This window comes from Phragmites australis, chromosome 2, assembly GCF_958298935.1.
Source record: "Phragmites australis chromosome 2, lpPhrAust1.1, whole genome shotgun sequence".
Classification (NCBI taxonomy): domain Eukaryota; kingdom Viridiplantae; phylum Streptophyta; class Magnoliopsida; order Poales; family Poaceae; genus Phragmites; species Phragmites australis.
The window spans coordinates 48,754,590-48,782,541 of NC_084922.1; the positions used below are offsets into that span (position 1 = coordinate 48,754,590).

The following is a 27,952-nucleotide window of genomic DNA, read 5'->3' on the forward strand; positions in this document are numbered from 1 at the left end:
GGGTGGGATGATTCCTCTCCAATCCTTTCCTAAACTTTATCCCTTCATGAGGATCCCCAATATGTCCCTGCATACAACCCTAAACAGTCAAAGTCTTCTTGATCTGTTCCATCTTCCCCTCTCTACTCAAGCTTTCTCTCAGCTTCAGATCCTCCACGATCAAGCTGATGCTATTACTTAACCTACAGAAGGGATTCTTGGAAATATTTTTGGGGCTCCAGCTGTTTCTCTTCTAAGAAGACCTATAAAGTTCTGATAGGGCACATGCCAACTCACCCCGCCTTTACCTAGCTTTGGAGATCTTCTTGTCAAAAGAAGCATAAGGTCTTCTTCTAGCTTCTTTTGCAAGATAGGTTAAATTCAAGAGGAATGCTTAGAAGAAGACATATGAGTATTTGGCAGCATGAAGAATCAACAACACACCTCTTCCTATGTTGCGGTTTTGCCCGAGTCAGCTGGTCTACAATTGGTATAGACCTTTCTATTCAAATTCAGGTTGAACAAATTTGGCACATCATGAGAAGGGAGATTAATGCTCCATTCTTTATGGAAATTATCATCCTTATGTGCTGAAGTATTTGGACTACCAGGAATGATAGGCTTTTCAATGCTATAGATCCAACAGTTCAGCATTGCAAGAGCAGGTTCCTGCGAGAGCTGAAATTAGTCTCTCATAGGATTAAACAACAGTATTTAGAACATTTTTCTTCAATGGATAGACGCAAAGATGTAATATCTTGACTTGTTTTTGTTTTCTTCCCTCCTTAATTCTGCTTTTGTACCTTCTCTTCCTATATATTTTTTAATACATATATAACCTGTAGGGACCAAGTCCCTCCAGTTTCCATAAAAAAAGAACTGCGCAGGGTGCCTCCAAAAGCACGTTTGGATTACACCTCCACCTTCTCTTGTTGATACGAAGGTCCATTCTTGAAGAGGGGTGTACGAACATTTACCCTTATTAATTGGCAGAAATGAGCCATGTACGTTGCTTGAAGATGCTAAGAGCAATGTAGGACGACACTCACTGTTTTTTGTCTATAGTTACATAGTCAGGAAAGTGTATTGACATTTTGAAACATTCTGTCTAGGTAAATCATTTTCTTTTTTTGTTTTTTGTGAGCATACATCTATTCTAATGTCAATTGGCTAGATTGAAATTGCATTGCTAGAGTTGGGTACATCAAGTATTTGTGAATATTCATATATCATGGCTAACGCGTGAAATTCCTCCCCCATTGAACTTGCATCTGTATCATTGAACCTTACACAGATGGGCATGTACACTTTTGGTCTAAAATTCGTATAGAAAGAACAAGGAGCCAGTTTTATTTCTCTTTCATATGCTTGCGGATCAATCTTAACTTGATCGCAAGTTTCCCATTTTATTTGTGCGCGCAAGAAAGCATTAGTTCGCGTGAAGATTATTGCACATTGCATGCAAAATATTTTGAAAACACGTGAGCATCCCGGGCACGCAACGAACTGAAATTGTAATTGTAAGTTATACATATGGACTACTCTATGCACGTGAAGGTAATGCTTCAAAATTGCTACGAGTAGTCTCACGTAATACAAGATTAATCTGTTGATTTGTTTAACCGGGGATGTGATCAGATGGCGTTTACATTGCGAGTTTGCATGGTTTTATTACGGCTCCCTTTCCTTATATCACTCTTTCAAAAATCTGCCCGTTAAAATGCAGCGAGCGAGTTTGATTATTTTGTTTTTGTCTATTTTTACCATTTAATTCATTTTGTAAAAAGGATCTTGGTAAAAGCTAATTTCCAACGAATTATCTTTTCCTGAATCAAACCTAAAATGAAGGAGTTGTAGCAGCAGCTCCATGGACGTCCTTTTCTTGCTCAGTGGGCTTTGTTTCCATTTTCTTTCCCTGTGGAGCCAGTATTTGGTAACAGAAGAGTATTTGCTTAATTTTATTCATTTTCTTTTGGTACCCCATCATGGCTATATGTATGATTCCATTTTGATAGCACACAGTGCGGCTCTATTTGTTTGCTGGGGACGAGGCGATCTTGAGGAAGATCCGTGAGGTTGGGTTCGACGAGGACGTTGTCAGGCTCCTGGACAAGGCGGTCCTATCGCCAACATCTCTCGCGTTGAGTCGGATGTAAACCTCACACTCTTGCAAATCTATGTCTCATGCTGTAGATGCATGTCTTTTACGCAACCCAAAAATTGACAAACCAAGTAATTTGACTTTGCTGCAAGCATTAGAAAAGCTCCAAGTCAACCAAGATTAGTTCCAGTACAATATGTGCATAGTTGTCTATAGTGAGCACTTAGATCGTATAGTTGTATAATTATTTTCCTTAACCATGATATATAATGCATGTATAGGATAGGTACGAATCGGGAAAGAAGTTTTTGGTATATTGAAGTACAATAGGAATAAATCTAAAGACAACATCATCAAAGTTGTATGGGAATTTTTAAGCATACCTGGGATTAATTAGATGGTTTGAAAAGAGAAATCAGTTGTTATGTTATTTTTGGGTGTGGCTATGTACTTTAATTATATATTACTTGCTGCTATATCGTTTCACAAAACCATCTTGTTATATGTTATCTTATCAAAGCATACGTCACCGTATCAGTTACTTGATTTACGCTAGATCCGATTATAATAGGTGTCTGCTAAATTCGGAAATCATAGTTTGCTTCTAAATGAGGTGATTGTATAGCTGCACGGGTATGTCACACATGCACAATTACTAGTGTATCAGAAGTTTCAGAAGGGGCCGGAAAGAAAAAATTTATTTTTTGAGTAAATTCAGAAGGGGAAGCAATATAGAGTTTTTGCCTTGAGATGTTGGACTTGGATTGTCAAGGCCAGAACTCCAACGGGCCGAATAAGTGCTTTTTACATGTTATGATGGCATCTAGTCCATAAGGCTTCGACTAGCATCACATATCGAAATTATCCTAACATTATAGGTCTAGTTTGAAACATGGGAATTTCTTTTCGCAAACCATGCAAGAATTATATTTAAATTACTTTTGGTGAAATTTCTGTGAATTTATTACGGGAGTGCTGTTGGGTTTAGCCATCAATCAAAGTCGGACATCAGATTCCACCGGAGGTTTTAGCATCAGCCTATTGCCTGCACAGGTCTGAAACCAAAGTAGTAGCAATAATACATACATAAAGCATAGTTTGGACGTTCATCACCCATCAGATTAAGGGTACGCTTGTATGGACTTTTGTTTTTGATTTTTTTCTGTCAGAAATTAGAAGAACAAACGAACGGAGAAAATTGATTTTTGGAAAAGCAAGAAGTTTGATTCAGAGAAAATAAACTAAAAACTGAGAAATTGATCGAGAGTAGTTTTTTTAAGAAGTGGTGTGATGAAAAGTTAAAAATTTATTATAAAAACTAACAATTAAAATCTAAAAGAAGATAAAAACAAAAACCCAAACAAACATGTTCTAAATCAAATACAACATCAGCTGAACCACATGCTTTTGACTCCCAATCCTTAAACGGTTAAACCCGACCCGTGATACCCATTGATGGAAGCGATCATTGATCTTTGATTTTTGCGTGCCTGAACGATGCTAGGCCGTCTAAATCGACGGGTGCTTGTCAGTTACCATCTAGGAAGCCCAAAGCAAGGGGCGTTCGCTGGTTGGGGTGGAGAGGTAAGGGAAGCGGTGGCCGGCATGATGCCGATAGTGACGCGGCCACCGCGCACATACCCATCGTCTCGCTCTCGCTCCACCAATTTGCGTTGGCACCAGGTAACGCCTCCCTACTGCCTGCTTGGCTTCTTTAAGAATTGAGACCTGACCTCTCCCTGTTAATAAATCAAGTAGCTAAGCTAGGGCGCCAATGGCATCAAGAGGAGCACTTTTTTAGCAAGGGTGGATAAGAAGCACCTTTTGATTACCAGTGGTTCTGATTTGTTGGTTATTTATTCCTTTTGCTGGGTGGCTTTCTGCCTCAAAAGGGATCGGTGGTCTTATTCATTTTCTTTTAGTTTGTTGTTCTTGATTTACCTCCAAGTCTTTTGTTTTCTAATTCATTGTTTTTTATATATACTTTAGAAGTCCGTCACACGTAGGATAACTTTTCAGTTCTGGAGAATCGGGATCATAAAACGGATATTTTTTGTGCGAAGACTATAATAATAAGCAGTACAATTTCGTCCATGTTAACCCTGGAAGTGATGCATGCAGGCACATACAATTGGACTGCTTCGTTCATTGTTGGCTGTGAACTCTGAACTTTCAGTTTTGGTTATTAGAGATAAGGAATGTAATCACCGAATTTCTTGTAATTATGTGTAATTGTTTAGTAATAGATATGATCGGTCTGGGTAAGACATAATATAGATTAAATTTGGTAGTTTAGATTTGATTGATCCGTTGTATAGCTATCTTGTAAATCAAGTCATACCCTGCCGATCATATTTATATATGTACAAGCCATGTGAGGGGCTTTTCCACACAAAGGATAACACAAAATATCGTCACCGAGCGATTTTCATGTTTTCGCACCTCTGATTCTTTTATGGTAACTAGAGCCACAAAGAACTAAGTTGCTATGTCGACTAGTTCGTCTTCCTCCTCCAACCCACTATCTGGCGTCCACGTCTCGGAAAAGCTCACGAGACAAAATTTCATGCTGTGGGCAGCGCAAGTCCTCATCGTGATACGGGGTGCACGGCTTGAGGGCTATATCACTGGCAAAAGCATCGCTCCCAATGCTGAGATCACATCAAAGATTGTAGACAAGGATGTCAAGATTTCAAATCCTACATATGAGGAGTGGTACGCCACGGACCAATATGTCATTGGGTTCCTCTTCGCGTCCTGAGATGTGTTGTTGCAGGTGGCTACTACAAGGACGACGACTTAGGCTTGGAGAATGATACAAGATATGTATGCTTCTCAAACCCGTAGCACGTGTAATCAACGTGCGCCTCGCACTAACGATGGCACAGAAGGAAACCATGAGCATCTCCGAGCACTTCGGCAAGATGAGGTCGCTTGGAGATGAGATGACGGCGGCAGGAAAGCCGCTAGATGATGAAGAGATGGTCACCTATATCCTTAATGGGATAGATGTTGAATTCAATCCTTTAATTTCTGCACTCGTAATTAGAGTTGAACCCTTCTCAATTGGGAAATTGTACTCTCAAATTTTGAGTTTCGAAACTAGGATTGATCTACAATAGGGGGTTCCTCATTGTATTTCAACACCGCTACACACGGTGGACGTGGTGGATCAGGACGTGGCAGCTTCAATTACGGGTGTGGTGGTCATGGCCGTGGTGGTGGTCACAGCCGCGGCAACAAACAGCAGCAGCAACGCAGCAACTACAACTGTGACACCAACAATGGCAACGTTACAACCGCCCTACTTGCCAAGTGTGCAAGAAGAAGAGGCACATTGCTTCAGATTGCTGGCATAGGTATGATGAGAACTATATGCCTAAATAAAGAAACACCGCTGCTGCAACAAACTCTTACTTGGTGGACACATACTGGTACACTGACACAGGCGCCACTGATCACATCACTAGAGAATTGGAGAAGTTGACGGTCCAGAACAAGTACAATGGTAATTATCAGATTCACACCGTAAGCGGTGCAGGTATGAATAATAGTCATATTGGTCGATCTAATATTCATACTTCCAATCGCAATCTTGATCTTAAAAATATCCTTCATGTTCCACAAGCTATAAAAAATCTTGTTTCTATTCACCACTTTGCTAAAGATAATAATGTCTTTCTGGAGTTTCATCCTAATTTCTTTTTATCAAGGATCAGGACACGAGGAGCACTTTTCTTATAGGAACATGTCAGAAGGGATTGTACCATTTTTCCATCTGTGCCATCTATAAAACAAGTTTTTAGAGTCAATAAACCATCCTTTGATAGATGGCACAGGCGCCTAGACCATCTTGCTGCACCTATTGTCCAAAGGGTGATTAGTAGTCATAGTCTCCTGTGTCTAGATCACTCCAATAATGATGTTATTTGTGATGCTTGTCAATAAGCAAAAAGTCATCATAACCCAAATCCACAAGTGTGTCTAGAGGGGGAGGGAGAGATCCAGAGAGAGGGGCGGTCGTTGTCATCCTGGTCCATCGCGGGGAGGGGGAGGGAGAGATCCAGAGAGAGGGGTGGTGGGGAACGAGAGAGAGGAGAGATCCAAAGAGAGGGGGTGGTGGGGCAGTAGGGAACGAGAGAGAGGAGAGATCCAGAGAGAGGGGCGATGGGGAATGAGAGAGAGGAGAGTTTGAGAGATAGCGCAAGAGGGATAAGAGCCGAGCAAAATATCTGGAGCTGGACGTTTGGTGAGCTAAACTTAAATTGGATAAATTTTTTGAATACATATAGACTATCAGTGCCGGTTGTGACCAGAACTGGCACTGATAGTTAGAGCCGGACGTTTGTCGAGTCAAAATTAGAATAGATCAAAATTTTAGGTTTAGATGAACTAACAGTGCCGGTTGTGACTAGAACAGATACTGATATGGACTATCAGTACCGGTTTTTAGCGGCTTCATCACTGTTCGGACGTGAGAGGTTAAGAACCGGTACTGATACATTTTCAATAATAATTCCTGTACAACTAACACTGATGTGCCACTACTTTTAACGAGTTTTATAATAGTGGAAGGTGACAGCTGAGAGAAGTGGAGCCCTGTGGCCGTTTTCTGGTCTTTGACGACGATGTGAATACTTTTCTTTGGTATTGTTCCATTCTACATATTCTTATTTCGTAGTGACTTCATTGGTGGAGATAGCTTTTCTTATCCAGCAGGATATGCGTTTCTTTTGCTTATTCGATCTACAACTCGGAAAGGTCACAACTCTATGCTTGAGGCCTTGCCTTTTGGTAACCCCCCTTACACTTTGCGGGGGAATTGGCAGTTAGACATACGATAGTATATGATTCATCATAATTCATTGGCACACAGTTTGAATATAATTTCTTTCAAATTATAATTTTGTAGGGCCCGCAAGTTTAGTCCATAGAAGCTGAATTCAGGTTGAGTTCCTAATGTAAAGGGTGGTTGCTCACTTAATCAATCAAAGGGCCCGGAATACCTAGTTGTAAAGGAGTTGTATAAATGGATTGTACGTGAAGTATTTTCCATCAAGTTATAAGTGGGAGGTTTCTCTTGATGCCCGCTAAACTTGTTTCTATTACTTAGAATATATCCTGACTCGTGTAGCACGGGTCCATGCTGTAGAATGTGGTGTCATCTTTTTGACTTCCACGAGTCGTGTCCTTAAATTTTTCACAATGACCCCTTATTTTTCACAAAAATTGTGAATAAACCATGCAATTCTACAATTTATTACTCATTTCAATTGGCTTCAGAAAGGTACGTGTCTAGTCTCCACTAAAAAGGTGAAACTTTCCACCCAAAGAAACAAAGTAAAACTTGTACAAATGATGGACTAGAATACTTGGTGGGGCTGTCAAGTGGGGACCATGCAAATTCCTCCATGAAATTTTGCCCCTCTTGAAACAACTAAGTAGCGTATTTATATTTATTATCAAAATACAATTCAATAAAGCCTACAAATGTGTAATTGTCGAGGGTTAGTGCCTGGCAATGATTTCAGGATATGCTGGATAATATGTGCGTGAACGGTATTTCAAGAATCGATGTTTGCGCGTATGATGGACTCAGAGACATAGAGAGTTATACAGTTTCAGACCTCCCGGAGGATAATAGCTCTACGTACTGTGTGTTGTGTTATGGAATATCTCAATTAGTTATAAAGGTAATTCTACCTGGCTGCCAGATTTAATCTTCCTTTCCTTACAAACAGGATCCTCATCCTTTTATACCATGGTTGTATGACCGATCAATTTTAGAAAATATACGCATCTGACCATTATATCTCTCGCAGGACCTGTTTGATAGGGTACCCCTTTACTCAATATACCGACAGAAGCGTTTCAATTTCCACTTAAGATGAAGCACGTAGAAAGGGCAGGCACTAAAACACCACAGCGAAAGAGAAGAATTAAGGTGATAAGATTCATAGAACAAGAATTCTATAGGTAAAAAAAAAAAGATCAAGCGAGCAAATATTTTTACTATCATAGAAGTGAGATTTTTGTTTCTAGGGTGGTAAAAAAATAAAGAGGGGATTAAAACTATGTTTTTACTATCACTATATTCATATTAATGAATATACAAACACCAAAATGCATGCCTGATTTTCCTTTTTGCGTGAATACATAAATGTTTTTTCTTTCAATTTTTAGGGCAATACATATCCGATTCGCTGTTCCAACAAAGACTACAAAAGTCAGGAGTGAATAGACCGCTTGAGTCTAATAGGACTCTATAAGAAGACTTGAGGACTAATAGGGATATATCCTAAATTTGACGAAAGTTCAGGGGTGTCATAATAAAAAGCACTAGTAGCATGAAACGAAACCGAAAGCCACTAGAGGGGGGCTGGAGCACTAAAAACATACCCTCCGTTACTCTCACCTCCCAGACCCTCTTCGCACCAGAAAATTCCGGGCTCCTCTTCGCACCAGAAAATTCCGATTGCGTCGCAGTCTCGAGTTGCTTACTCCAGTCTGCAAATGATTTCCATCAACAGTAGCAACTTGTCGAAGAATTCGTGATCGTTTCGCGATGGTAAGGCGCTTTCTCGAACTCCTCTGTTCTTTCTCGCTAATTTTTCTCCCTATGGATTTCTTCAGCGTTCTAGCTTTCTCTTCTAGATGATTTGATACGATTTGGATTGCGTAGTGCTTTTTCTTTGGAGGATGAAGAAGGCTTAACGACCTTCCCCTAAGTTTGCGCTGCTCTGCTGTTTCCGCTACTAGTTTCTCGCTTTTTTCTGTTTTTTCAGTAGTTCAAAAATTGGTTTTCTCCGAGCTTTCTGAGCACGTATTGATTTCTAGCTTAAATTTATTGCCGCAATCCATTTTTCGATTGCTTTTCCATGTCGAGGAGTTGGCTGGAACTGATTCGTTAATTTTTCTTCAGAATGTTTGTTCTGCTACTGTTTTATCATTGATTTGGTAACGGAATTCACCGAATTCTGTTCAAAGAATTGATTTTTGTGGTTCTCAGGAGAGAAAAATGTGTTTCTATCACATTATTATTGAGTCGATATTCGGTATTCACTTTCCTCTCCTGCGTCCCTGCAGTTCTTCTTTTGTTACGTGCTTCTTGTGGGGCTAGCAGTTTAATGAATCAGAAACTACTTTCCTGCTTCAATTCAATAACTAACTAGGAATTCAGTTATCCTCTTAACCCTGATTTATTTGCATGGATATGGAGGGCGTTATGTTCAAGTTTGAGTCGTATGCTTGATTTCTCGTCTTGTTTTTCATTGTGCATCTGTGCAATGATCCCTCGCGAATTTTGTTACTTCTATTTCAAAATTTCAATTTGTTGGCCACACAAGTACAACACCCTTGGTAACAGACTATCAGTTGCACTTGCCTTATAAGCTCGGCTGTATTTAGAGAACTAGTTTTAGGCGCGCACGTGTGCTGTCTCGGATGCTTTTCCCCTCTGAATACAGCTTGTGTTGCAGGCTGGTATTGCTGAGTTTTTAACCCTCGTGAGTTTCTTTTCTTAGAGGTCACACTTTCAGGAGATTTCAGAGTGAGTTGTAGCATAGCTTGCCTTCATGGATTGGGTTTCCCGGGAATATGAGCTTGCCTCCTCCTCCCTGAACTGATTTCCTCTCTGAGAAGTACTTGCTGTCTGGTCGAGACTAGTTTCGGCAAATTCAGACATGTTGAATCTTGACGCAATGCGATTGCAACCACATGTATGATGTCCTCACTCATTGTTCTTTCTGACGACCCGCTGCAGGGTCCGATTTCCAACGATGGGTCGCAGAAACGGTTCTTCAGCATTGCGCCACCGGCGGCGCTGATATTTTTCGTACTAATATTCGTCGCCGGTGCAATTGTCACGCTTGGTCATAAGGAGGTGCGGTCTGACATTGCTAAACATCTGTTCCTGGATGTTTTCAGCAAGTGTGTAGGGTCTGAAAGCTAACTCCTGCTCAATTGTTTCTGCAGAATTTGTCAATATTGCAGTTGCAACCGAAAGAAATGATTTCAACTGAAGCGATCAGGCCTCCCACGAGCGAGTCGCGCGTCGAGCCAACAGAAGAACCTAACATCTGTGATGTTAAAAACATGAACCAGGTGGTGCTATTGTTCATGACAAATTGGCAGTTGGGAGTTTTACAAGAGCAGTGACTGAAAAATTCTTGTGCTGAAAACTCTGCAGAATCGATGCAGGCCTTCAGGCAGCGAGGCCTTGCCGAGGGGCATCGTGCAGGACAAGTCCAACTTCGAGATGGAGTCGCTGGGTGGCAACCCTGAGCGGAAGAAGGACGGCAGGCCGTCGAAAAGCCTCCTCGCGATCCCCGTCGGCATCAAGCAGAAGGCGGTCGTCGACAAGCTTGTCTCGAAGGTACCAATGTCCCAATCCAACCTTCCTCTGCCTCAATTGCTCAGCGGCACCGTGCTTGCCCGCCATTGTTACCACCTGCCTGATGATCACTGTGTCGTTTCTCCGTGCAGTTCCCTGCCGCCAAGTTCACGGTGATGCTGTTCCACTACGACGGCGTGGTTGACCGGTGGGGAGACCTCAAGTGGTTTGACCGCGCGATCCACGTCGCCGCGCGCGACCAGACCAAGTGGTGGTTCGCCAAGAGGTTCCTGCACCCGGACCTGGTCGCCGAGTACGAGTACATCTTCCTCTGGGACGAGGACATCGAGGTGGACAGCTTCGACCCGCTCAAGTACCTGCGGATCGTCAGGAGGGAAGGGCTCGAGATCTCGCAGCCGGCGCTCGACCACCGGTCCCAGATCCACCACCGGCTCACGGCCCGCGCGCGAAAAGGCGACGTGCACAGGTCACAAACTGTTTCTCTCTGTCCTCGCCAGCTTAAGCATTTTGATGAACTGGCTGATGCACGTAACTCCAATACTTTGGCACGAATAATTTGCCTCTGAACAAACTGAGATCGACTCTGATCGCTGCGTCTGTGAGCAGGCGGTTCTACAAGACGAACGGGCGGGGCCGGTGCTACGGCAACAGCACGGGGCCGCCATGTACGGGGTGGGTGGAGATGATGGTGCCGGTGTTCTCGCGCGCGGCGTGGCGGTGCGCGTGGCACATGATCCAGAACGACCTCATCTACGCGTGGGGGCTCGACTTCAAGCTCGGATACTGCGCGCAGGGCGACCGCAGGCGCAACGTCGGCGTCGTCGACAGCCAGTACGTGCTCCACAGGGGCATCCCCACGCTAGGCGACGGCGGCAAGGCGCCGGCGAGGTCGACGTCGACGTCGACGTCTGCGACGGTCGACCGGTACGCGGTGAGGCGGCGGTCGTACGACGAGCTGCAGGTGTTCAACAGGAGGTGGAGGGAGGCGGTGGAGGAGGACGGGAGCTGGACCGACCCTTACCCGAAGCCGACGACCAACAGCTGACCGTCCGCCGAGTCGCCGGCGGGACGAGGGAGTGCAGGGAAGTACAGTAGTCGGTAGCTGTTACATTGACCTTGTCTAGATGATAGATCGATACACCATATTTACACGCTCCGAGAGCTCAGAGTCAGAGCTCCATATTTCCAACCAAGGCAATAAGGAAGCTAGAATAAAAAGATGATGTATTTGTTCTATATTTTTCGATAGGGGAGGTCGATCGGCTCAGTTTTAACAATTGGCATACCTATACATGTATATTTGCCGGGATTTTGGTTGCAGAAGTGGTGCTCGTCATCTCAGGTGAATAAAAGGGGCATGTTCAGAAACAAGAATCATCTCCCGGGATCTCTCGAGTGAAAACACTATCGTTTAGTGCGTTATGTCTTCCTTAGAGGTGTTGTTTTGGAGGATCTCACACCACGTCGTGGTGACCGTCGGCTATAGTTGTTGCGGGGACCTTCCTCAGTGATGGTTGCGACCACACCGGGCTTCTGTAAGGGTAAGTTGTCGACGAGGTCTCAGTTCTTTTGGTGCTACAATTTCTATTCGCAGGGTGGTATGCGTCCTACGGTGATGTCGAAGCTATTGTGTCGTGTTGTACAACGAGCTTAGCAACCGTGGTGACCGTGGATGGGGTGTGAGGATTTAGGGACTATGGCTATGATCTGTTATGTGAAGTTGGAGTTGCTCGGTCGCAGTTACGATGAGTTTGGCAACGATGACCTAGATGCGGATTCCGCTTATATTGTTCCGGTGTGTAGTGGTGATTGGTTTTTGTTTTTTGTTTTTTTTTCTAGGCGCCCTTATTGTTGGGTCTTTCACCGGTTGGCATTTAACTAACTATGCATTTGTTAAGATTTTCGGAGCCAATTTCTATCATAAATTAGATCAATTATTTTTTTAATAAAATCAGCATCACGGGTGCCATCCTTTCAGGAAAAAAACAAGAATCAAAATGCTTGACGTGAAGATTAGATTATCAGTGTTCCGTCAGTATAAGATAGTTGGATATGTATTGTACTCACTAACAAATACGTCTACATCATCTAATCAGAGAAAAAACTAATACAGGTTCACATTGAATTCAAGACTTGAGGATTTGTAGCAGCTTAGACTCCCCATTTTGTGGTGTTTCCAGTCTATAGTGCTTTTCTGCTGTGAAACTCTCATTTTCCTTTCGTTTGTTTTATGTGTGGCCTATGAGCCACGGTGCCTGCATGCTTTTCTCAGATAATAGAATAAAAATATCCTAACCGCTACATTTGATGATATATAAAGTTGAGGTTCTTGTATGCTTTGAATTGTTTTCTTCTTATTCGTGGATGGCAAAACTCCTGCCAGCTCTTTCTAAAAAATACATTGAACCCATCAGGAGCATATTAAGAACTGCATTGATCTCTCGTACGTTTTTTTTCAAAGTACAGTAGTCTGTAGCTGTTACATTGACCTTGCCTAGATGATAAATTATACACCATATTTACAGGTAGCAGAGCTCCATATATGTTGTACGGATTGTTTTTTTTTCTCTCTGTCTGGTCTCTAAGGGAATTAGCAAGCAAGAATAAAAAAATATGATGTAGTTTCTTTTTACTTTTTCCGTAGTGAGGTGATTAATGCACTATACACGTATATTGCTGGGATTTGGCGGCAGCTATAATTGGTGTTCATCGTCTCAATAGGTGAATATAGGGATATGTTCAGATATAAGGATAGTCATATGGTGGCGGCTGTTAGGACTGAGCCTAGACTATAAATTGGGGTAACAAAATATTCAGGAAAGATTAGATTAATTCTTTTCTTACTTGCTTTACTACTGGATGTGCACTCTATAAATAGGGTGGGTATATAGCTGGTTTGGAGAGTCTTATTTCAAATATTACTTTTTTAAACCAATAATTCTTCCTTACTGAATATCTCCTTTCCACCAATAATTCTATCTCCTACCTAATTTGGAAACCACCTTTATTTCTTAATTCCTAAGCCTTCCTAAATCTGAAACCTTCTTTCTAAATAGCCTACGGCTGTACTGATACAGGACTCGGGTAACCCAACTATGTCTTACACGTGACAACTCCACCCCTCCTTCGACACAACTCATCCTCAAGTTGAGGTGGAGGCCATGGTTGAAGTCCTATGAGGCCCCATGTCGATGAAAGAGCTCGGTTATAATATCCTAGTCCCTTTGACGATGCATGTGAGCAGTGTTTCAGCCTCGTCTTGAGAAAGGACATCAGCTCCATCACTTGTTTAAGGAGCATTGCCTCCTCCCTTGGTTGAGAAAAGGACAGAGATGTTGCTGTCCCCATTGCTCGAAGAAGTGATAGGACTAGTTGTGTCAAAGAAGGGGCATATTGGTTACTGTTCATGTGAACAGCACCCTGAGTCCTGTAGCAGTACAGCCGTAGGCTATTTAGAAGGAATGTTTTAGATTTAGGAAGGTTTAGTAATTAAGAACTAAATGAGGTTTTCAGATTAGGTAGAAGATATAATTATTTGAGGAAGAAGATAAAGTCAGTTTAGGAATAAAATAGGAGTCAATTTAAGAAAGTAATATTCTTAATATGGCATGGACTCTTCAGACCGGTCATGTACCCATCCTATTTATAGCAGGTGCATTCAGGAAAAAATAAAGCAAGAAAAGAATTAATATAGTCCTCTCCTCAATAATCAGTTTTCCCAATCTATAGTCTAGTCTCTCCTAACAGCCGCCGCTCGACTATTCTCTTGGTAGATGCTTATCCGATCTTGGCACCATAACAAACAAGTGCTTGACATGAGCATCCGTATATCAGCTAGTTGGATAGGTATTGTAGCCACTAGGCGAAGAGACAAAAATACCAAAAACAACTCTGCAAAACTGAGCAAGAAAACGGTTAAGCAAAAAAAAAGTGATGTTTGCAGGAACATTAATTTCCCTTCAAATGCTAGTAATCTGCGGTTAGATCAAACTTACGTTGTACTAAGCACATCGGCATGCAACCCATATTTATCTACAAATGTAAAGGACGTAATGGGTTGAGGTACTCCAGCATGCAGAATGTTCGTAGGAACGTTAGCATAGGCACAACCTCCATATTTCATATGCTAACCTCTCTTTTTTTTAAACCATAATGCTAACCTCTCTGAAATATTAACTTCAAGACTAGGCTGCAGGCTGCAACTACATCACTCCATCACATCATTGATATACGCAAGTGAATATGGATTCCATCCCCAAGGTCCTTAGTACCGCGTTTGTATTTTGATCTGACAGATACAGATTCATCAACTTCCTAGTCATAACGATTTTGTTGCTCAATTTTGCAGGGTTATTGTCGGCATGACGGAATGCTTGTGTCATTGCCATTGCTAGTTGGAAAAATAAACATTCTCATATGAAAAACAACCATAGAGATACGTAGAGTTAAAGAGGTTACCAGGAGCCAAAGTGAACAGAGGTTACCAACGTGAACAGCGATGGACCCTACTGTTCCCCTCCTCCCTCAAAAACCCTATCGCAGCCGGCGCTCGACCGCCGCCAGTCCCAAATTCACCGAAGGCTCACGGCTTGTGCGCGAAGAAGCAAAGGCCCAGGCGTATTTGGTGCCTCCTTCAATTTTTTGGTATGGAAGAGCAAGAAGAACAAAATAAAAAAAGGAGAAGGAAGAGGAGAAGTACTTGGTTGCCTGAATCCGCCACTGCAATTGATCAATGCTTTGGCTTGAACCTCTCGTACAATTAATTTGCCTGTGAGCAAACTGAGGCTCACCCTGATCGTTGTGTCTATGAGCAGACGGTTCTACAAGAGGAAATGCCATGCATGCACGAGGTTCACCCTGATCGTTGTGTCTTGAGGCCTTACCTCTGATCGCTGCCACATATATATACACATGAGCATCCGGGCGCTAGTCGGGTTGGTAAGGATGGCGCTCGCACTCGAGTCTGAGCTCTCGCATAGGTATATACTGAACGGATGCGCATAGAGCGACTTTACTCAACCCTGTCAAAAAAAAGACCGTAAAAATATTTCTCATTATTATTATTATTATATATATATATATATATATATATACACAACACACACACATGAATCTCAAAGCAACCACCTTCCTCCCACGGTTCTTACAAGACCATAGGATTCATCAAAATTCCACGGCCGTACAGTTATTGTGACTTCTGTGTAATCTGTACAACACATGTGGAGCTCTGATCAGCCCATAAACTGTAAATATGGTGTCGATCTATAATCTAGACAAGGACACAAGGTCAACGTGATAGCTACCGACAAGTGTACTTCCCTGCGCCCTACCGTCCCGCCGGCGACGCATTGGTCGGTCAGTCAGCCGTTGGTCACCGGCTTCGGGTAAGGGTCAGTCCAGCACCCGTCCTCTGCTACCGCCTCCCTCCACCTCCTGTTGAACACCTGCAGCTCGACGTTCGCCTGCTGCCTCACCGCGTACCGGTCAGATGGAGCCGGCGCAGACGCTGCCTTGCCGCCGTCGCCGAGCGTATGGATGCCCCGGTGGAGCACGTACTGGCTGTCGACGACGCCGACGTTGCGCATCCGGTCGCCCTGCGCGCAGTATCCGAGCTTGAAGTCGAGCCCCCACGCGTAGACGAGGTCGTTCTGGATCATGTGCCACGTGCAGCGCCACGCCGCCGGCGAGAACACCGGCACCATCATCTCCACCCACCCCGTGCATGGCGGGCCCGTGCTGTTGCCGTAGCACCTGCGTTGCCCGTTCGTCTTGCGGAATCGCCTGTTCGTCACTTGTCCAGAGATGTGATCGTCAGTGTCAATCTCGACCGGTTCACCACTTCAATCAGAAATCAAAGGAGCCACAAGAAACGCAAGCATGCTTCGTGACCTGTGAACGTCCCCTCTCTTCGTCCGGACCGTGATCTGGTGGTGAATCTCGGACCGGCGGTCGAGCGCCGGCTGCGAGATCTCGAGCCCTTCCCTCCTCACGATGAGTAGGTACTCGAGTGGGTCGAAGCTGTCCACCTCGATGTCCTCGTCCCAGAGGAAGATGTACTCGTACTCGGCGACCAGGTCCGGGTGCAGGAACCTCTTGGCGAACCACCACTTGGTCTGGTCGCGCGCGGCGACGTGGATCGCGCAGTCGCACCACCTCAGGTCTCGCCACCGGTCAACCACGCCGTCGTAGTGGAACAGCATCACCGTGAAGTTGGCGGCAGGGAACTGCACGGGCAACACAACACAGTGATCATCGGGCAGGTGGTCACAATGGCGCACAAGCACAGTGCTAGCTACTCCCTGAAGAAGCCAGGCTGAACAATTGAGAGCAGATGAATCAGAGGAAGGTTCGATTGGGCCATGATACCTTCGAGACGAGCTTGTCGACAACCGCCTTCTGCTTGATTCCGACGGGGATGGCGAGGAGGCTTTTCGACGGCCCGCCGTCCTCCTTCCTTTCATGATTGCCGACCGGTGGCTCCATCTCGAAGTTGGACTTGTCTTGCACGATGCCCCTCGGCAAGGGTTCGCTGCCTGAAGGCCTGCATCGATTCTGCAGTACAAGAATCTTCCAGTAATTGCTCTTCTAAGGCTATCAGTTGTGAATTTGCCTAAACGGATCAAGTTTTTAACCTCACAGAGGTTGGGATCTTCCGTTGGCTCGACGCCCAGCTCGCTCGTCGGAGGCCTGGTCGCCTCAGTTGCAATCACTGCTTTCGGTTGCAACTGTAATATTGGCAGATTCTGCAGAAACAATTGAGCAGGAGTGAGATTTCAGACCCTACACACTTGCTGAAAACATCCAAGAACACATGTGTAGCAATGTCAGAACACACCTCCTTATGATCAAGCGTGACGATTGCACCGGCGACAAATATCAGCACGAAAAAGATAAACGCCGCCGGTGGCGCGATGCCCGAGGACCGTTTAAACGCCACATAGTTGGAGATCGCACCCTGCGGCAGGCCGTCAGGAAGAACAATGAGTGAACACATCGTACATGTTTTGCAACTGCATTTCGGCAAGATTCAACAAGAGCACAGCCAGAGCGCAATTTGTAAGGAGGCCGAAGTGCTGTGACTAGTCTCGACCAGAAAGCAAGAACATCTCAGAGATGGAGTCAGTTCAGGGAGGAGGGGAACTCGTATTCCTGGATTCCCAATCCAGGAAGCTAAGAACAAGACATTAATGAACCCAAATCGTTTCGAATCTTCTGGGACAGAAAGCTGAAACGCTCGATAAAACAGAGAGAAAAAAGCGAAAAGAAAACAGAAGAGATTGAGAAAGCTCCTTACGTACCATCGCTAAACGATCATGTATTCTTTGAGAGGTTACTACTTACTGCTATTTGTAATAACCATCTGCAGACTGGCGAAACTATTACTAGGATTTGTTTAGTAAAGCTTTTAAACTAACTTCTAGAGTAAAATCAGTGAGAGCTCTGTCAAACAGTAGTATACATTTTTCAACTTACAAAGTGATTCTTTAAAATAAATTAGATGCTAGGAATTGGAAGAAGAAAAAAACCTAAATTCTCCTGATTCACTTTCTCCATAAAATAATTTTTTGGAAAAAATTTAGATTAAGAGGAGCTCTTAGACCCTAGAGATCCAATCTGTTGCTGTGGCATAAGTTTCGGTTTGCTTCTGCATGTGCAACTGCAATTTGTCAGTAGACCTGTTTAGTTCCAACAAGTGGTACCACTAGAAGAGTTTAAAAGAGAGTCGTCGAAAAAAAAGTTTAAAAGACAGTGATACTACAATAGCAGACTGACATTAGATCATTAGAAGGTGTCGGCTGCATGACCGCTTGGATCAAGAAACTAATTCTGATTCGAATCTCTAGCCTTTGGCGTCTGCACTTTTCTATACGAGACTCCAAAGTCGTCGCATGCATCCCGTGCTCAGATCCAGATCAGTTCCTGCTCCTGTGCTTCGTCTTCTCTTGCTCCCGCTCATGGCGGATCAATTGAAAACTTTCAAATTGATGATACGCTTGTATGCATGCGATCTGTGAACGGAATTGATCGGTTCAGTTCCAGCAGGAATATTCATATTCCATTATCTAAAAGGAAAAAAGTCCAAATTTGATCCCCAACTCTCGTTCCGATTTAAAAATGGTCCCTTCTTCCAGCAGTTTGTGTTTTTTGCCCTAGCTCGGTTGCTCTTCCTGCTCCTTACTCCGAAAATCGAGACAAAATAAACTAGAAGATTCTTACTACTGCTTTGACAGGAGATTAGACTAATCAGACGTGCTGCACACGATTTTTCTTTTTTGTCTCCCTAATATTTTTTAGGCGATTGCCTCTCTTTTTTAGGGCATTTTTTGTTTGGTCTCTGTTCATGTGCAGCTCTTGCAGGATATTTGTGTGATCGGAAGCATTCCCCTTTGCAGTGACCCTCTCCGCCCTGTGCTCATGTGCTTTGGTAGTTTGGCAGCCTCAAGGAGGCATGGATGTCGTCGTTTCATGGGGGTTTTCATCAAGATCGAATTTTGGACCAGTTTTGATGATTGGGCTGTTGTTTTCTCGAGGAAATTAAATCTTGGTGTGAAATTTTGTGATTAGTGGCAATGGTTAGGTGAATTGCAGATGCTTTTCAAATTGTACCAGTTTTGTTGCAGTTGCATATCAGTGATGTTACACTCCAATTTTGTGCTAGTTTTCTGAGTAGCTATGGTCCCCAAGGGAAACTCCGCTTGAGTCGCTGACAGGTGGGACCCAGCATTTGTTCTGGTGTCCGGATCCCGGCGGTTAGAACTGTGGCGGGAGGCGCGCGAACCAACCAAACCCTATCTCCTGCTCCTTTCCTCCCTCCAAAACCCCAGGGGAATCCGGTTCCCCATGGCAGCATCCACCACCTCCAATGGCGCCGCCGCTCGCCGTCGTTGGCTCCGCCATAGCCTCACCGAGCTTTCGCACCGCCCTCCCCCGCCGCATCCGGCCGCGGAAGCTCCTCTCTTGGCGCTGCCCCGCCCGGCCCAGCGACGAGGTCTTACACGTCCACACAGCCGCTATGAATAGATGATGGTTCCCTTGACGCATTTGTGGGATGTGCTTTGATTTGATTGTGGCTCGGCGTTGTGTGCAGGATTATTACTTGATCGATGCGGAGGAGTCCATTGGGGACGGCTTCTCGTTCAGTGGAGGTGAGTTATGGCTAGGGGAATTCTGGGCTTTATTAAGCGGGTTCGATTGGGATTGTTCACTACTTTTGTTGTTGTTTCTATTTTGTGGATTGTTACAGGGAAGTACGGGGAAGGCCCAAGTAAGTCGGACGAGTGGTTTGGTCAGGGGAGAATGGTATGCTGTTTTTATTTGTTGTTTTGCGTTGGTGAATGCTTCCATCTGACATGGAATTTCACAAGTAGAATCTTGAGAAAAAGTTAGATGTTAGCGCCTTTTCGCTTCGTAAAGTCTTATACCATAAACTTCTAGTTTTATCTAGTGCCTGCTGGTTGCATTTTGAGGTGCGATGGTAGAGTGCAGGATGATCATACTGACATGTGTTTTCTCTTTTTTTGTTTTTGGTACTGGTGTGGTGTAAATTAGCTGCGGATGCATTAGGTGCTGGTAGTAACTTGCAATTTTTTACCTGATGGTGTGCAACTGAAATGCAGGTAAACGCTTATCCAGTATACGGGGACAAAGGGAAGGCAAAAGATCCTTTCTTTGGCCTGACGATGGGATCAGGATCTCAATCTTCAGATGATGTTTTCAGGTGAATTGAACTATATAAGTGGTTAGCAGGGTGTCAGGTACAAAAATGTGTATTACATTCAATCTTGCACTTTTATGCCATGGGTCTCCTTTCTGGATAAGTAAGTTGATAACTTCATATACTACAGAAGATATCTCTCGTTTGTGTTTTCACTGTGATGCAGATGGTTTTGTGTGGAGGCTGGGAGCTCTTCTAATGCTAAAGTGCTTTTAATTCACGGCCTTCCGTCTCAGGTGGGGTTTTAGCTGCTCATTTGCTTCCAGTTTTCTTGCATGACTAACAAACTGGCAGATTGAAAGGATACGATATGTCTTTACCTCAGTTTCATGTGCCCTACTGAAGATTGGCTAATGTCAGAGCAAACAAAATGATATGTCAATACTTAAGTTAGCATTGTTAAGTTCTTCAAAACGTGTACTTACTTTAAGAAATTGTAGAGACCTCTTACACTGACAGTAGCTGAACTGAGACGTCCTGATCTGTATAAATTTCATGACATGGTGATTAAGGCTGCCACACTTGGTTACAGGCATACTCTTATCGCAATGTGCTGCCTGTACTATCAGACAAATATCATGCCATTGCTTTTGATTGGCTCGGTGAGTTACACACATCTCTACTGTTTGATCAATGCAAAAGGTTCTGATGCAAAATAAATTGGTTGAGTTGGCAGGGAAAAGAAGTCCTGCATATATTGGTGTTGCCGTTGGCAAAAAATGTTTTGGAAAAGTATTGATAAATATGCTTGATGAGTATATATACCAACATAAAAAGTCGTCACTGTGACTAAATATCATCTTCTTTGTACACAGCCAGCATTTGGTTATAATTTGCCACCTGCAAATTCTACCTTCTGTAAAATCATGCAGCATTATAGCCTTCTAAAAACTTTTTTTTTTTGCTTTAATGTTGCTGCTCTGTTCCCAGGTATTGGGGATTGGGGGCAGAATTATATTTATCTAATTTGAAAGTGAAGAAGTTTGTGTCTGCAGGGTTTGGATTTTCCGATAAGCCTCAACCAAAGTACGGTTTTGACTATACTCTTGATGGTAAAATGATCTAGACATGTTGATTATTCTCTTTTCATCCAAACATGTGTAGTCAACAACATAATAATGTGAGCTCCTATGTTTCAGAGTATACCTCATCCTTGGAATCGCTAGTCAATGTTGTTGCTCCTGACAAGCTCTCTATTGTCGTTCAGGTTCTTCTTATCATGAGAGTGTTTATGTATGTATCTCTATGATCTGTTTTATACGAGAATGTAAAATTTGCAGGGTTACTTCGCTCCAGTCGCAGTGAAATATGCTAATGAACATCAAGACAAGCTGAACCATCTTGTACTAGTTAATCCACCGGTTAGTTCTTTTTTGAATTAGTGTATAGCTTTTGCAGAGACATTATGGTTATAAATACAGCGCTGCTTTCTAAAGCTTCATAGTTGTAGACTAATCTCGAAGTTTTTCTATATTTTAGATAACTGATCAACATGTGAAGCTTCCATCCACCCTCGCATCGTTCAGCAACTTCTTGTTGGGCGAGGTGTTTTCTCAGGTTAGCAGGCATCATGTCAACTTAACTTGCACACCCTATATAAGCGATCTGATCTGTGAGTTCAGATGTAATTCCTCTGCTTGAATTCTTTCAGGATCCTCTCAGAGCTAGTGATAAGGTCTTGATAAGTTGTGGTCCATACAAGATGAAAGAGGAAGACGCTATGGTGTACAGAAGGCCGTACCTCGTCTCTGGTTCTTCTGGGTTTGCACTGAATGCAATAAGCAAAGCTATGAAAAAGGACCTTAAGGTAGTTTACCCATCTATCTCCTTTCCTTTGTTTCATAGAATTTATGTGCTCTAAATTTGATGTTTCTAGCGCAGGCTTACATTGAATCCATGAGGAGCATATTAGGAAGTGATTCATGGAAAACAAAGACAACAATATGCTGGGGATTGAGAGATCGTTGGCTCAGCTATGATGGGGTGGAAGATTTTTGTGGGGGCCTAAATCACAAGATTGTGGAGCTGCCAATGGTTTGTCATGACAACCATTCATTTTTCGAAAAGGGAAAAACAGAGTGAAAATGATAATCTAAATGTCACGAAATAAACTTACTGCAAGTTCAAATCTTTTTCATGCTTGCTTGTGAGTGATGGGGGTAGTGTGGTTTGGGTTGTGTAGGTAGGCAGTAGGCACACATGTGTTTGCACATGATCTACTAATGCGATTTCTTAATTTGTTTTTTTACTTTTCTTCTATTCATATGTGGTATTAAATTCGTATTCTCTTGTGTAATGACTTATGCAGGCGGGGCACCATGTGCAGGAGGATCGGGGTGAAGAGTTAGGCAATATAATCAAGCGTATACTGAGGTAACACTATTGAAGCTTTTTTTTAATCCTGTTTCTCAGTTTTCACCTCTGATACATTTTCAAAGAAGCAAATTACTTATTCAATTTTTTTATACATATCGATCTTTTTCTTCTTGGAGACATTAAACTCAAAGTCAAGTATTCTTGTTACACAATTATTTGAATAACAGAATAAATAAGCATTCTTCTTACATAATATATGTTAAAAAGTATCTCGTAGTGCTCAATAACTCCCCTTGCAATTTTATGCAACGAGGAATGAAGGTAGGATGCATTTCTTAGCGCTTGTTGTCAGTATGTATGTTTGGGTAGCTTCAAGGGAATAACACATTTTCCTCGCATATCCGAGGCTTTGCGTCTACCTAATTAGCTCTAAAACAATATAAAATCCAACTAGCAACGGCAAGGAGACAAGCATCCCAAAAATAACCCTGCAAAATTGAGCAACAAAATGGTTAAGACTAAGAAATTGATGTCTTTAGGAGCATGTCTTCAACTACTAGCAACCTGTAGCCAGATCAAAATACTTACGCTGTACTAAGAACATCAGCGTGCAACCCATATTCTTTTGCAAATATAAACGACGTGATGGATTGAGGTAGTGCGGCCTGCAGAATGTTCATAGAATGGTTAGCCTAGGCCCAAGTTCCTTATTTCAGGCTGAAACACAGTGTCAAGATTTAATATTGTACACATGATAATAAGTTCCCGTGCACTCATTGTTACTCTCTAGAGCTTTGTATTGTAATAATAGAATTATAGAAAATAACTTCTGTTTGATGCCTGCGATCAGACTTACGCAACCCTAGCATCAGCTACCAGCTGATAACCTTCCCATCATCTTGAACCCCACTATCTGGGTGTGTGACCAATTCCCTCTTTTAAGACCTCCAATTCTTGAGGTTTAAATTTGAGTTCACACTTGTTCCAAGGGCCACTTTCGAAGTAACACTCCCTGGTTACCTCAAGTATGGCATGCAGAAATAATTTTTTCAGAAGATCCTATTACCCCAAAGCAAAACTGGTAACACTTGCATCTGTTGATCATATTATATAGATGGCTAGAAATTCGAACATGGGGTATTATGAAGGAATGACAGAGACATCAGTCTGACAGCAAACAGACCAAATTATTCTATTCTATTATTTAACCGTGTTCCGCATCAAAATTACTTTGCTTGGCCCGGAAAGCAAACGAAATATGTTTTTGATCCAGTTAAGGTTAATTCATCTCCAGTGAAATGCGCGTTAGTTAACATGATGAGTGGGTCTGCCCTGGTGCATCTTACAAGTGCAAGCTCCACTACTCCAACTAGTGGATTTTAAAACCGTCGGCCGAATTATGTTGTCGAACTTTACATATATTAATATATTGGTACTGGTGTTTAACTAACAATATATAGTTTGATTCATTATTATGCACTGATAGGCATCTGACGAGTGGTTGGTAATGACTTCCTGAGCTGACGCTTTTGACATGGCATTTTGTTTAGCAGATGACCGCGATCATGTGGGGGCAGGCTCTAGAACATGCCAAAATCAGATGCGCTGCATAGGGTAATGCGCATGCTGCACTTCCTTTGAACAAAGCTTTATTTGCTTTATGTACGCTTTTAATTCTTGTATCTTTGGCAGGGGTCAAAACACAAAATGTGGCAAACCAATAGGGATATGCACTTCTACTGGTATGAAAAGCGAGTCTGCACCGGCCCATTGAAGGCCAATCCACTCTTTGGATAAGTTTGTCAAGACACTGCCCTAAAGTCATGCTATACATTTTCGGACAACAACAGCAATATCGGTTTGTGTGTCGGTTCTTAGAATAGGATCCCTGCCTGGTTTAGGCGTTTGACTCCTGTTTCTAAATGATATGAAATTATAAATGCTCTTAAACAAGATCAGGATAACCAAAATGATTATACTAAAATGGTGACGATAACAACTATTGTTTGGAATGCGCGCACTTGCATAAACATTGGGACTAATTAATCTGTTATTGCGCCTTTGGGAATGCTTAGTTCTAAGCTATAGGGTTCATGCTCATGGCTGTGCAAGCAACGTTGGTCTTAAAGCCCGAGTGGGTAAAGTTAGTGGTGCTTTGCTGTTCTGGTGCTGACAAGCTAAGCTCAAATCTCTCGTTGATTTCAGTGAAGTGTGCAGTTTTCACTTCAGACCTCAATTTGTTCAGTTTTTCTTCTTTTTTTGTTTATGGCATTTCAGCCATATGCATAAACTAGCTCTACTTTGTTTCATAGGCTACTACGGTGACCTTTATTCTCCAATTTGGCATTATGACACGTCTATACATAAATCGTCGGTCGGCTTCTGCGATAAAAATTTTATGTGGATGAAATCTAATGTCGGTGAAATGCAATCATGATTGCTGACCGTGTGAAATCATTTCCCCCTAGAGTTAAATTATTATATCCAAAAGAAGTAATAACTGAAAAGCTCTGGTTGTGTGCATGTATCAATCAGTCGTGCAAACGCAACGTTCGATTGGAATCGTGAAGCGACGTTGTTTTGTCAAAAGCAAAGTTTGGAGACTTTGGTCTGAAGTGGTAGTAAAAGTTATAGTTAAGATTACAAGCCTACATAAGGTAGATATATTGACATCATCATACCATCAACTCTACGTAGCAACCAGCAGCAGAAACTGCATCACATATTGTAAGCACTGTGCGCAGCTAGCATAGCAGAAGCCTGTGGTTAATCACTAACTTAGTAACCATCATATTTTGTTGCCCATATTCATACGCTGTCGTACTCTTTTCTACTACCTAAGGCCAATGGTTCAAATATATCCCAACAGAATTTATGGGAAACAACACAAAGTTATTTCAAATTTCAATTCAAACGTACTCACAAGCATAGATGTATACCTGTATGATGGCGACGCGGAGGACGTCGCCGCGGAGGCCGACGGCGATGGAGCCGATGGCCATGGCGGCCGGTCCGAGCGCGAACTTCAGCACGAGGCCCAGCGCCGCAAAGCTCGGCCCGCACGCGAGCAACTTCTCTTGCTGCGCCATGAACAATCCTGCACCCCAAAAGCGACGTGCCGTCAAAAAGTTAATCAGTCACTAATCACTAGACGTGGCTGGGGCTTGATTATAGTTATTATACGTTACGTTACAGCATGCAACAGATAGAACTTATGCGCCTTTTGATCGGTATATTGCTCTGTAAATATTATGCACTTTTTTAGGGATTCCCTGCATTATTTTGGTAATTATCGAATAAAGCATGTATTGCTGGCTGAAGCATTAGGTACGAGAATTAGTCGGAAGAAGTGGGAATAATAGGTCATTCATAAAAAGAAGATGAGTCATACATGCATGTATGGTTGAGATTAACCTTAACCTGCTACTAGTCTGCTGCCTGAGAAATGCTAATATAGGTCTATTAATATTCATTCATATCCCACAATATGCTAGCTACCTTGCTATTACTACTTGTAGTATTCCCTCTGTCAAAAGTTTGATCGGATATTGATCAAAGTGTCAAGTATTTATGATGAGATGGAGTACTTTCTTTCCCTACTTCACTACTATGTAGTATGATTTTGCGCACCAGAACATATAATTCACTTGTACTTTGAAACGATCAATCTAGTGAAATTAAAGCGTATAAAGTATGCAAATATATGCTTGCATGTGTAAGTATATGTGTGTATATCCATATATATATATATATATATATATATATATATATATATATATATATATATATACATATATATATACATACATACATACATACATATCTATGCTTGACTAGCTACTCAGTAATCAATACTCACCCATGCTGAACATGGCCATTCCCGTGCCTGACTTGGACATGATGAGCACCGAGCCCTCAAAGGCGCTTGGCAGCTCGATGTGCAACCTGTAGAAGCAGATCAGAGACAATATATATTTCATCAGATCGCACATTACAAACTTTCATTGGCAAGACTGATATGCACTGGCCACTGGGCGTAAGCTCGCATCACGCATGCATTAGCCGGAGCCAAGAATTGAAGGAACTCTATAGGTGGGCACCAGGCATCATGCATTATTTGGAGTACGTCAGCATTAGCTCGGGCGGGCACCATGCATGCATGTAGCGTCACGCCAGGTGTGCTACACGTCAGATCACAATTCCAGCTGACTACCTGGCTACCACAAGTTTAGCACTAACCTTATCGCCAAACCAAACAAACTGATCGAGCTCGAACCATGTAATCTACTACTAATTAGTTGGATGCGGCTAGCATGCAATGCATGCTTGATGATACGGATAAACACTTCTAGCTCTATATGCATCTAGCTAATACACACAGCATATATGCATACCTAGATTACAAGTAATATAGTACAAATATAACTAGGTCGTCCGTTCCTAAAGATATATTTGTATATGTTTATGTATGTGTGTGTGTATGGTTGCATACATACCTGTTGGCAACGCATGCCCAGGTGATGCCGACGAAGCTGGCGTAGGTGTTGGGGTTACGCGCCAGCTTGTGCGCAACCACCTTGATGAGCGCCCAGAGAGATGGCCTGTCGCTGGCGACCGGCACGACACAGTCCGCCCCGACGGCGGCTGCGTCAGCGCTGGCCTCGACGTCCTTACCGACCGGTAGGTCGGAGTCGGGCAGGGCGGGGTACATGCCGATGGCGGCCTTCCTGACCTCGAGCACGAAGAGCAGGAGCGTGAGCCAGACGATGGCCTGGAAGACGGAAAGCTGGACGACGAGCTGCTGCGCCCACTCGCCGTACATGGCCCGCGCCATGGGCACGCCGACGACGAGCGAGTTGGTGAGGGTGGAGAGGGAGAAGCTGGTGATGGACCAGCTAACGGCGCAGCCTCCCTTGCTCATGAACCAGGCCCATACGGCGATGACGGTGACGATGACCACCTTCGAGATGACGTCGGCGGCGACGGCGCGGTAGTTGACCTGGAACGGGTCGGTGTGCAGCGTGAACTCGAAGGTGAAGAAGGGCAGCGCGAAGAAGGCGACGAGGCGGTTCACGGCGTCGCACTGCTCCCGCGTGAAGATGCGCCACCACCGCACCGACCCGTAACCCAGGAACAGCGCGAAGTAGAGCGGCACCGTCGCCGACACCACCTTGTACACGTCGCTCCACCCGATCATCTTCTCTCTCTTTCTCTCTCCTTAGTTAGTTGCTCTCTATTTCTCTCTCTAGCTTTCAGCTAGCCGATGATGAACCAGCTATGAGGCTACTCGATCGTGCAAGAGCTAGTGCGAGTGAAAAAGCGAGCTAGATCGATATGGATGTGCAGCGTGAGAGAAGCTGGTGTGTGGGGTGGCGAGTTTTATAGAGCGGGAGCTACCTAGCTGAGGTGGGAGACGAGCGGCCACGTCGCGTGCATGCAGGTAGTGGCCGTTGAAATGAGCGGGCCGGGAATTAGTGATATATAACTG

The 27,952-nt window shown here is 43.4% G+C and overlaps 4 protein-coding genes and 1 non-coding gene across 7 annotated transcripts; 3 read left to right on the forward strand and 2 right to left on the reverse strand.

Moving 5' to 3' along the window:
• The first annotated feature begins 5,043 nt into the window (after positions 1-5,043).
• Positions 5,044-5,182, forward strand: LOC133910355 (small nucleolar RNA Z247). The gene has a single exon (XR_009908524.1). It is a non-coding gene; the product is annotated as a small nucleolar RNA Z247 (small nucleolar RNA).
• A 3,274-nt stretch (positions 5,183-8,456) lies between these two features.
• On the forward strand, positions 8,457-11,742 carry LOC133909470 (uncharacterized). Of its 2 annotated transcripts, none has more exons than XM_062351915.1 (6): positions 8,457-8,648; positions 9,843-9,962; positions 10,055-10,183; positions 10,269-10,454; positions 10,565-10,899; positions 11,040-11,742. In XM_062351915.1, the coding sequence occupies exons 1-6, from the start codon at positions 8,646-8,648 to the stop codon at positions 11,476-11,478; spliced, it is 1,212 nt and encodes a 403-aa protein (XP_062207899.1). In that variant the 5' UTR covers positions 8,457-8,645; the 3' UTR covers positions 11,479-11,742. The 2 variants fall into 2 exon arrangements, with proteins under 2 accessions (XP_062207899.1, XP_062207900.1); XM_062351916.1 differs by having other exon boundaries at positions 8,458-8,648; positions 10,055-10,165.
• A 3,853-nt stretch (positions 11,743-15,595) lies between these two features.
• On the reverse strand, positions 15,596-17,828 carry LOC133909471 (uncharacterized). Its single transcript, XM_062351917.1, has 6 exons — positions 17,732-17,828; positions 17,269-17,388; positions 17,066-17,176; positions 16,800-16,985; positions 16,323-16,657; positions 15,596-16,214 (listed from the first exon to the last, which is right to left on the reverse strand). Exons 1-6 carry the CDS (start codon positions 17,732-17,734, stop codon positions 15,794-15,796), a joined length of 1,176 nt encoding a protein of 391 aa, XP_062207901.1. The 5' UTR covers positions 17,735-17,828; the 3' UTR covers positions 15,596-15,793.
• Positions 17,829-19,193: 1,365 nt separating this feature from the next.
• On the forward strand, positions 19,194-24,463 carry LOC133909472 (uncharacterized). 2 transcript variants are annotated; one of them, XM_062351918.1, is made up of 15 exons: positions 19,194-19,422; positions 19,522-19,579; positions 19,678-19,733; positions 20,051-20,151; positions 20,315-20,384; positions 20,681-20,750; positions 21,144-21,200; positions 21,288-21,355; positions 21,429-21,509; positions 21,628-21,705; positions 21,800-21,955; positions 22,030-22,182; positions 22,457-22,521; positions 24,015-24,078; positions 24,157-24,463. In XM_062351918.1, the coding sequence occupies exons 1-14, from the start codon at positions 19,297-19,299 to the stop codon at positions 24,019-24,021; spliced, it is 1,146 nt and encodes a 381-aa protein (XP_062207902.1). In that variant the 5' UTR covers positions 19,194-19,296; the 3' UTR covers positions 24,022-24,078; positions 24,157-24,463. The 2 variants fall into 2 exon arrangements, with proteins under 2 accessions (XP_062207902.1, XP_062207903.1); XM_062351919.1 differs by having other exon boundaries at positions 19,195-19,422; positions 24,018-24,078.
• Positions 22,644-27,927, reverse strand: LOC133909473 (probable auxin efflux carrier component 5a). The gene is made up of 5 exons (XM_062351920.1): positions 26,961-27,927; positions 26,324-26,409; positions 25,404-25,561; positions 23,053-23,129; positions 22,644-22,952 (listed from the first exon to the last, which is right to left on the reverse strand). The coding sequence occupies exons 1-5, from the start codon at positions 27,659-27,661 to the stop codon at positions 22,880-22,882; spliced, it is 1,095 nt and encodes a 364-aa protein (XP_062207904.1). The 5' UTR covers positions 27,662-27,927; the 3' UTR covers positions 22,644-22,879.
• Positions 27,928-27,952: the final 25 nt, after the last annotated feature.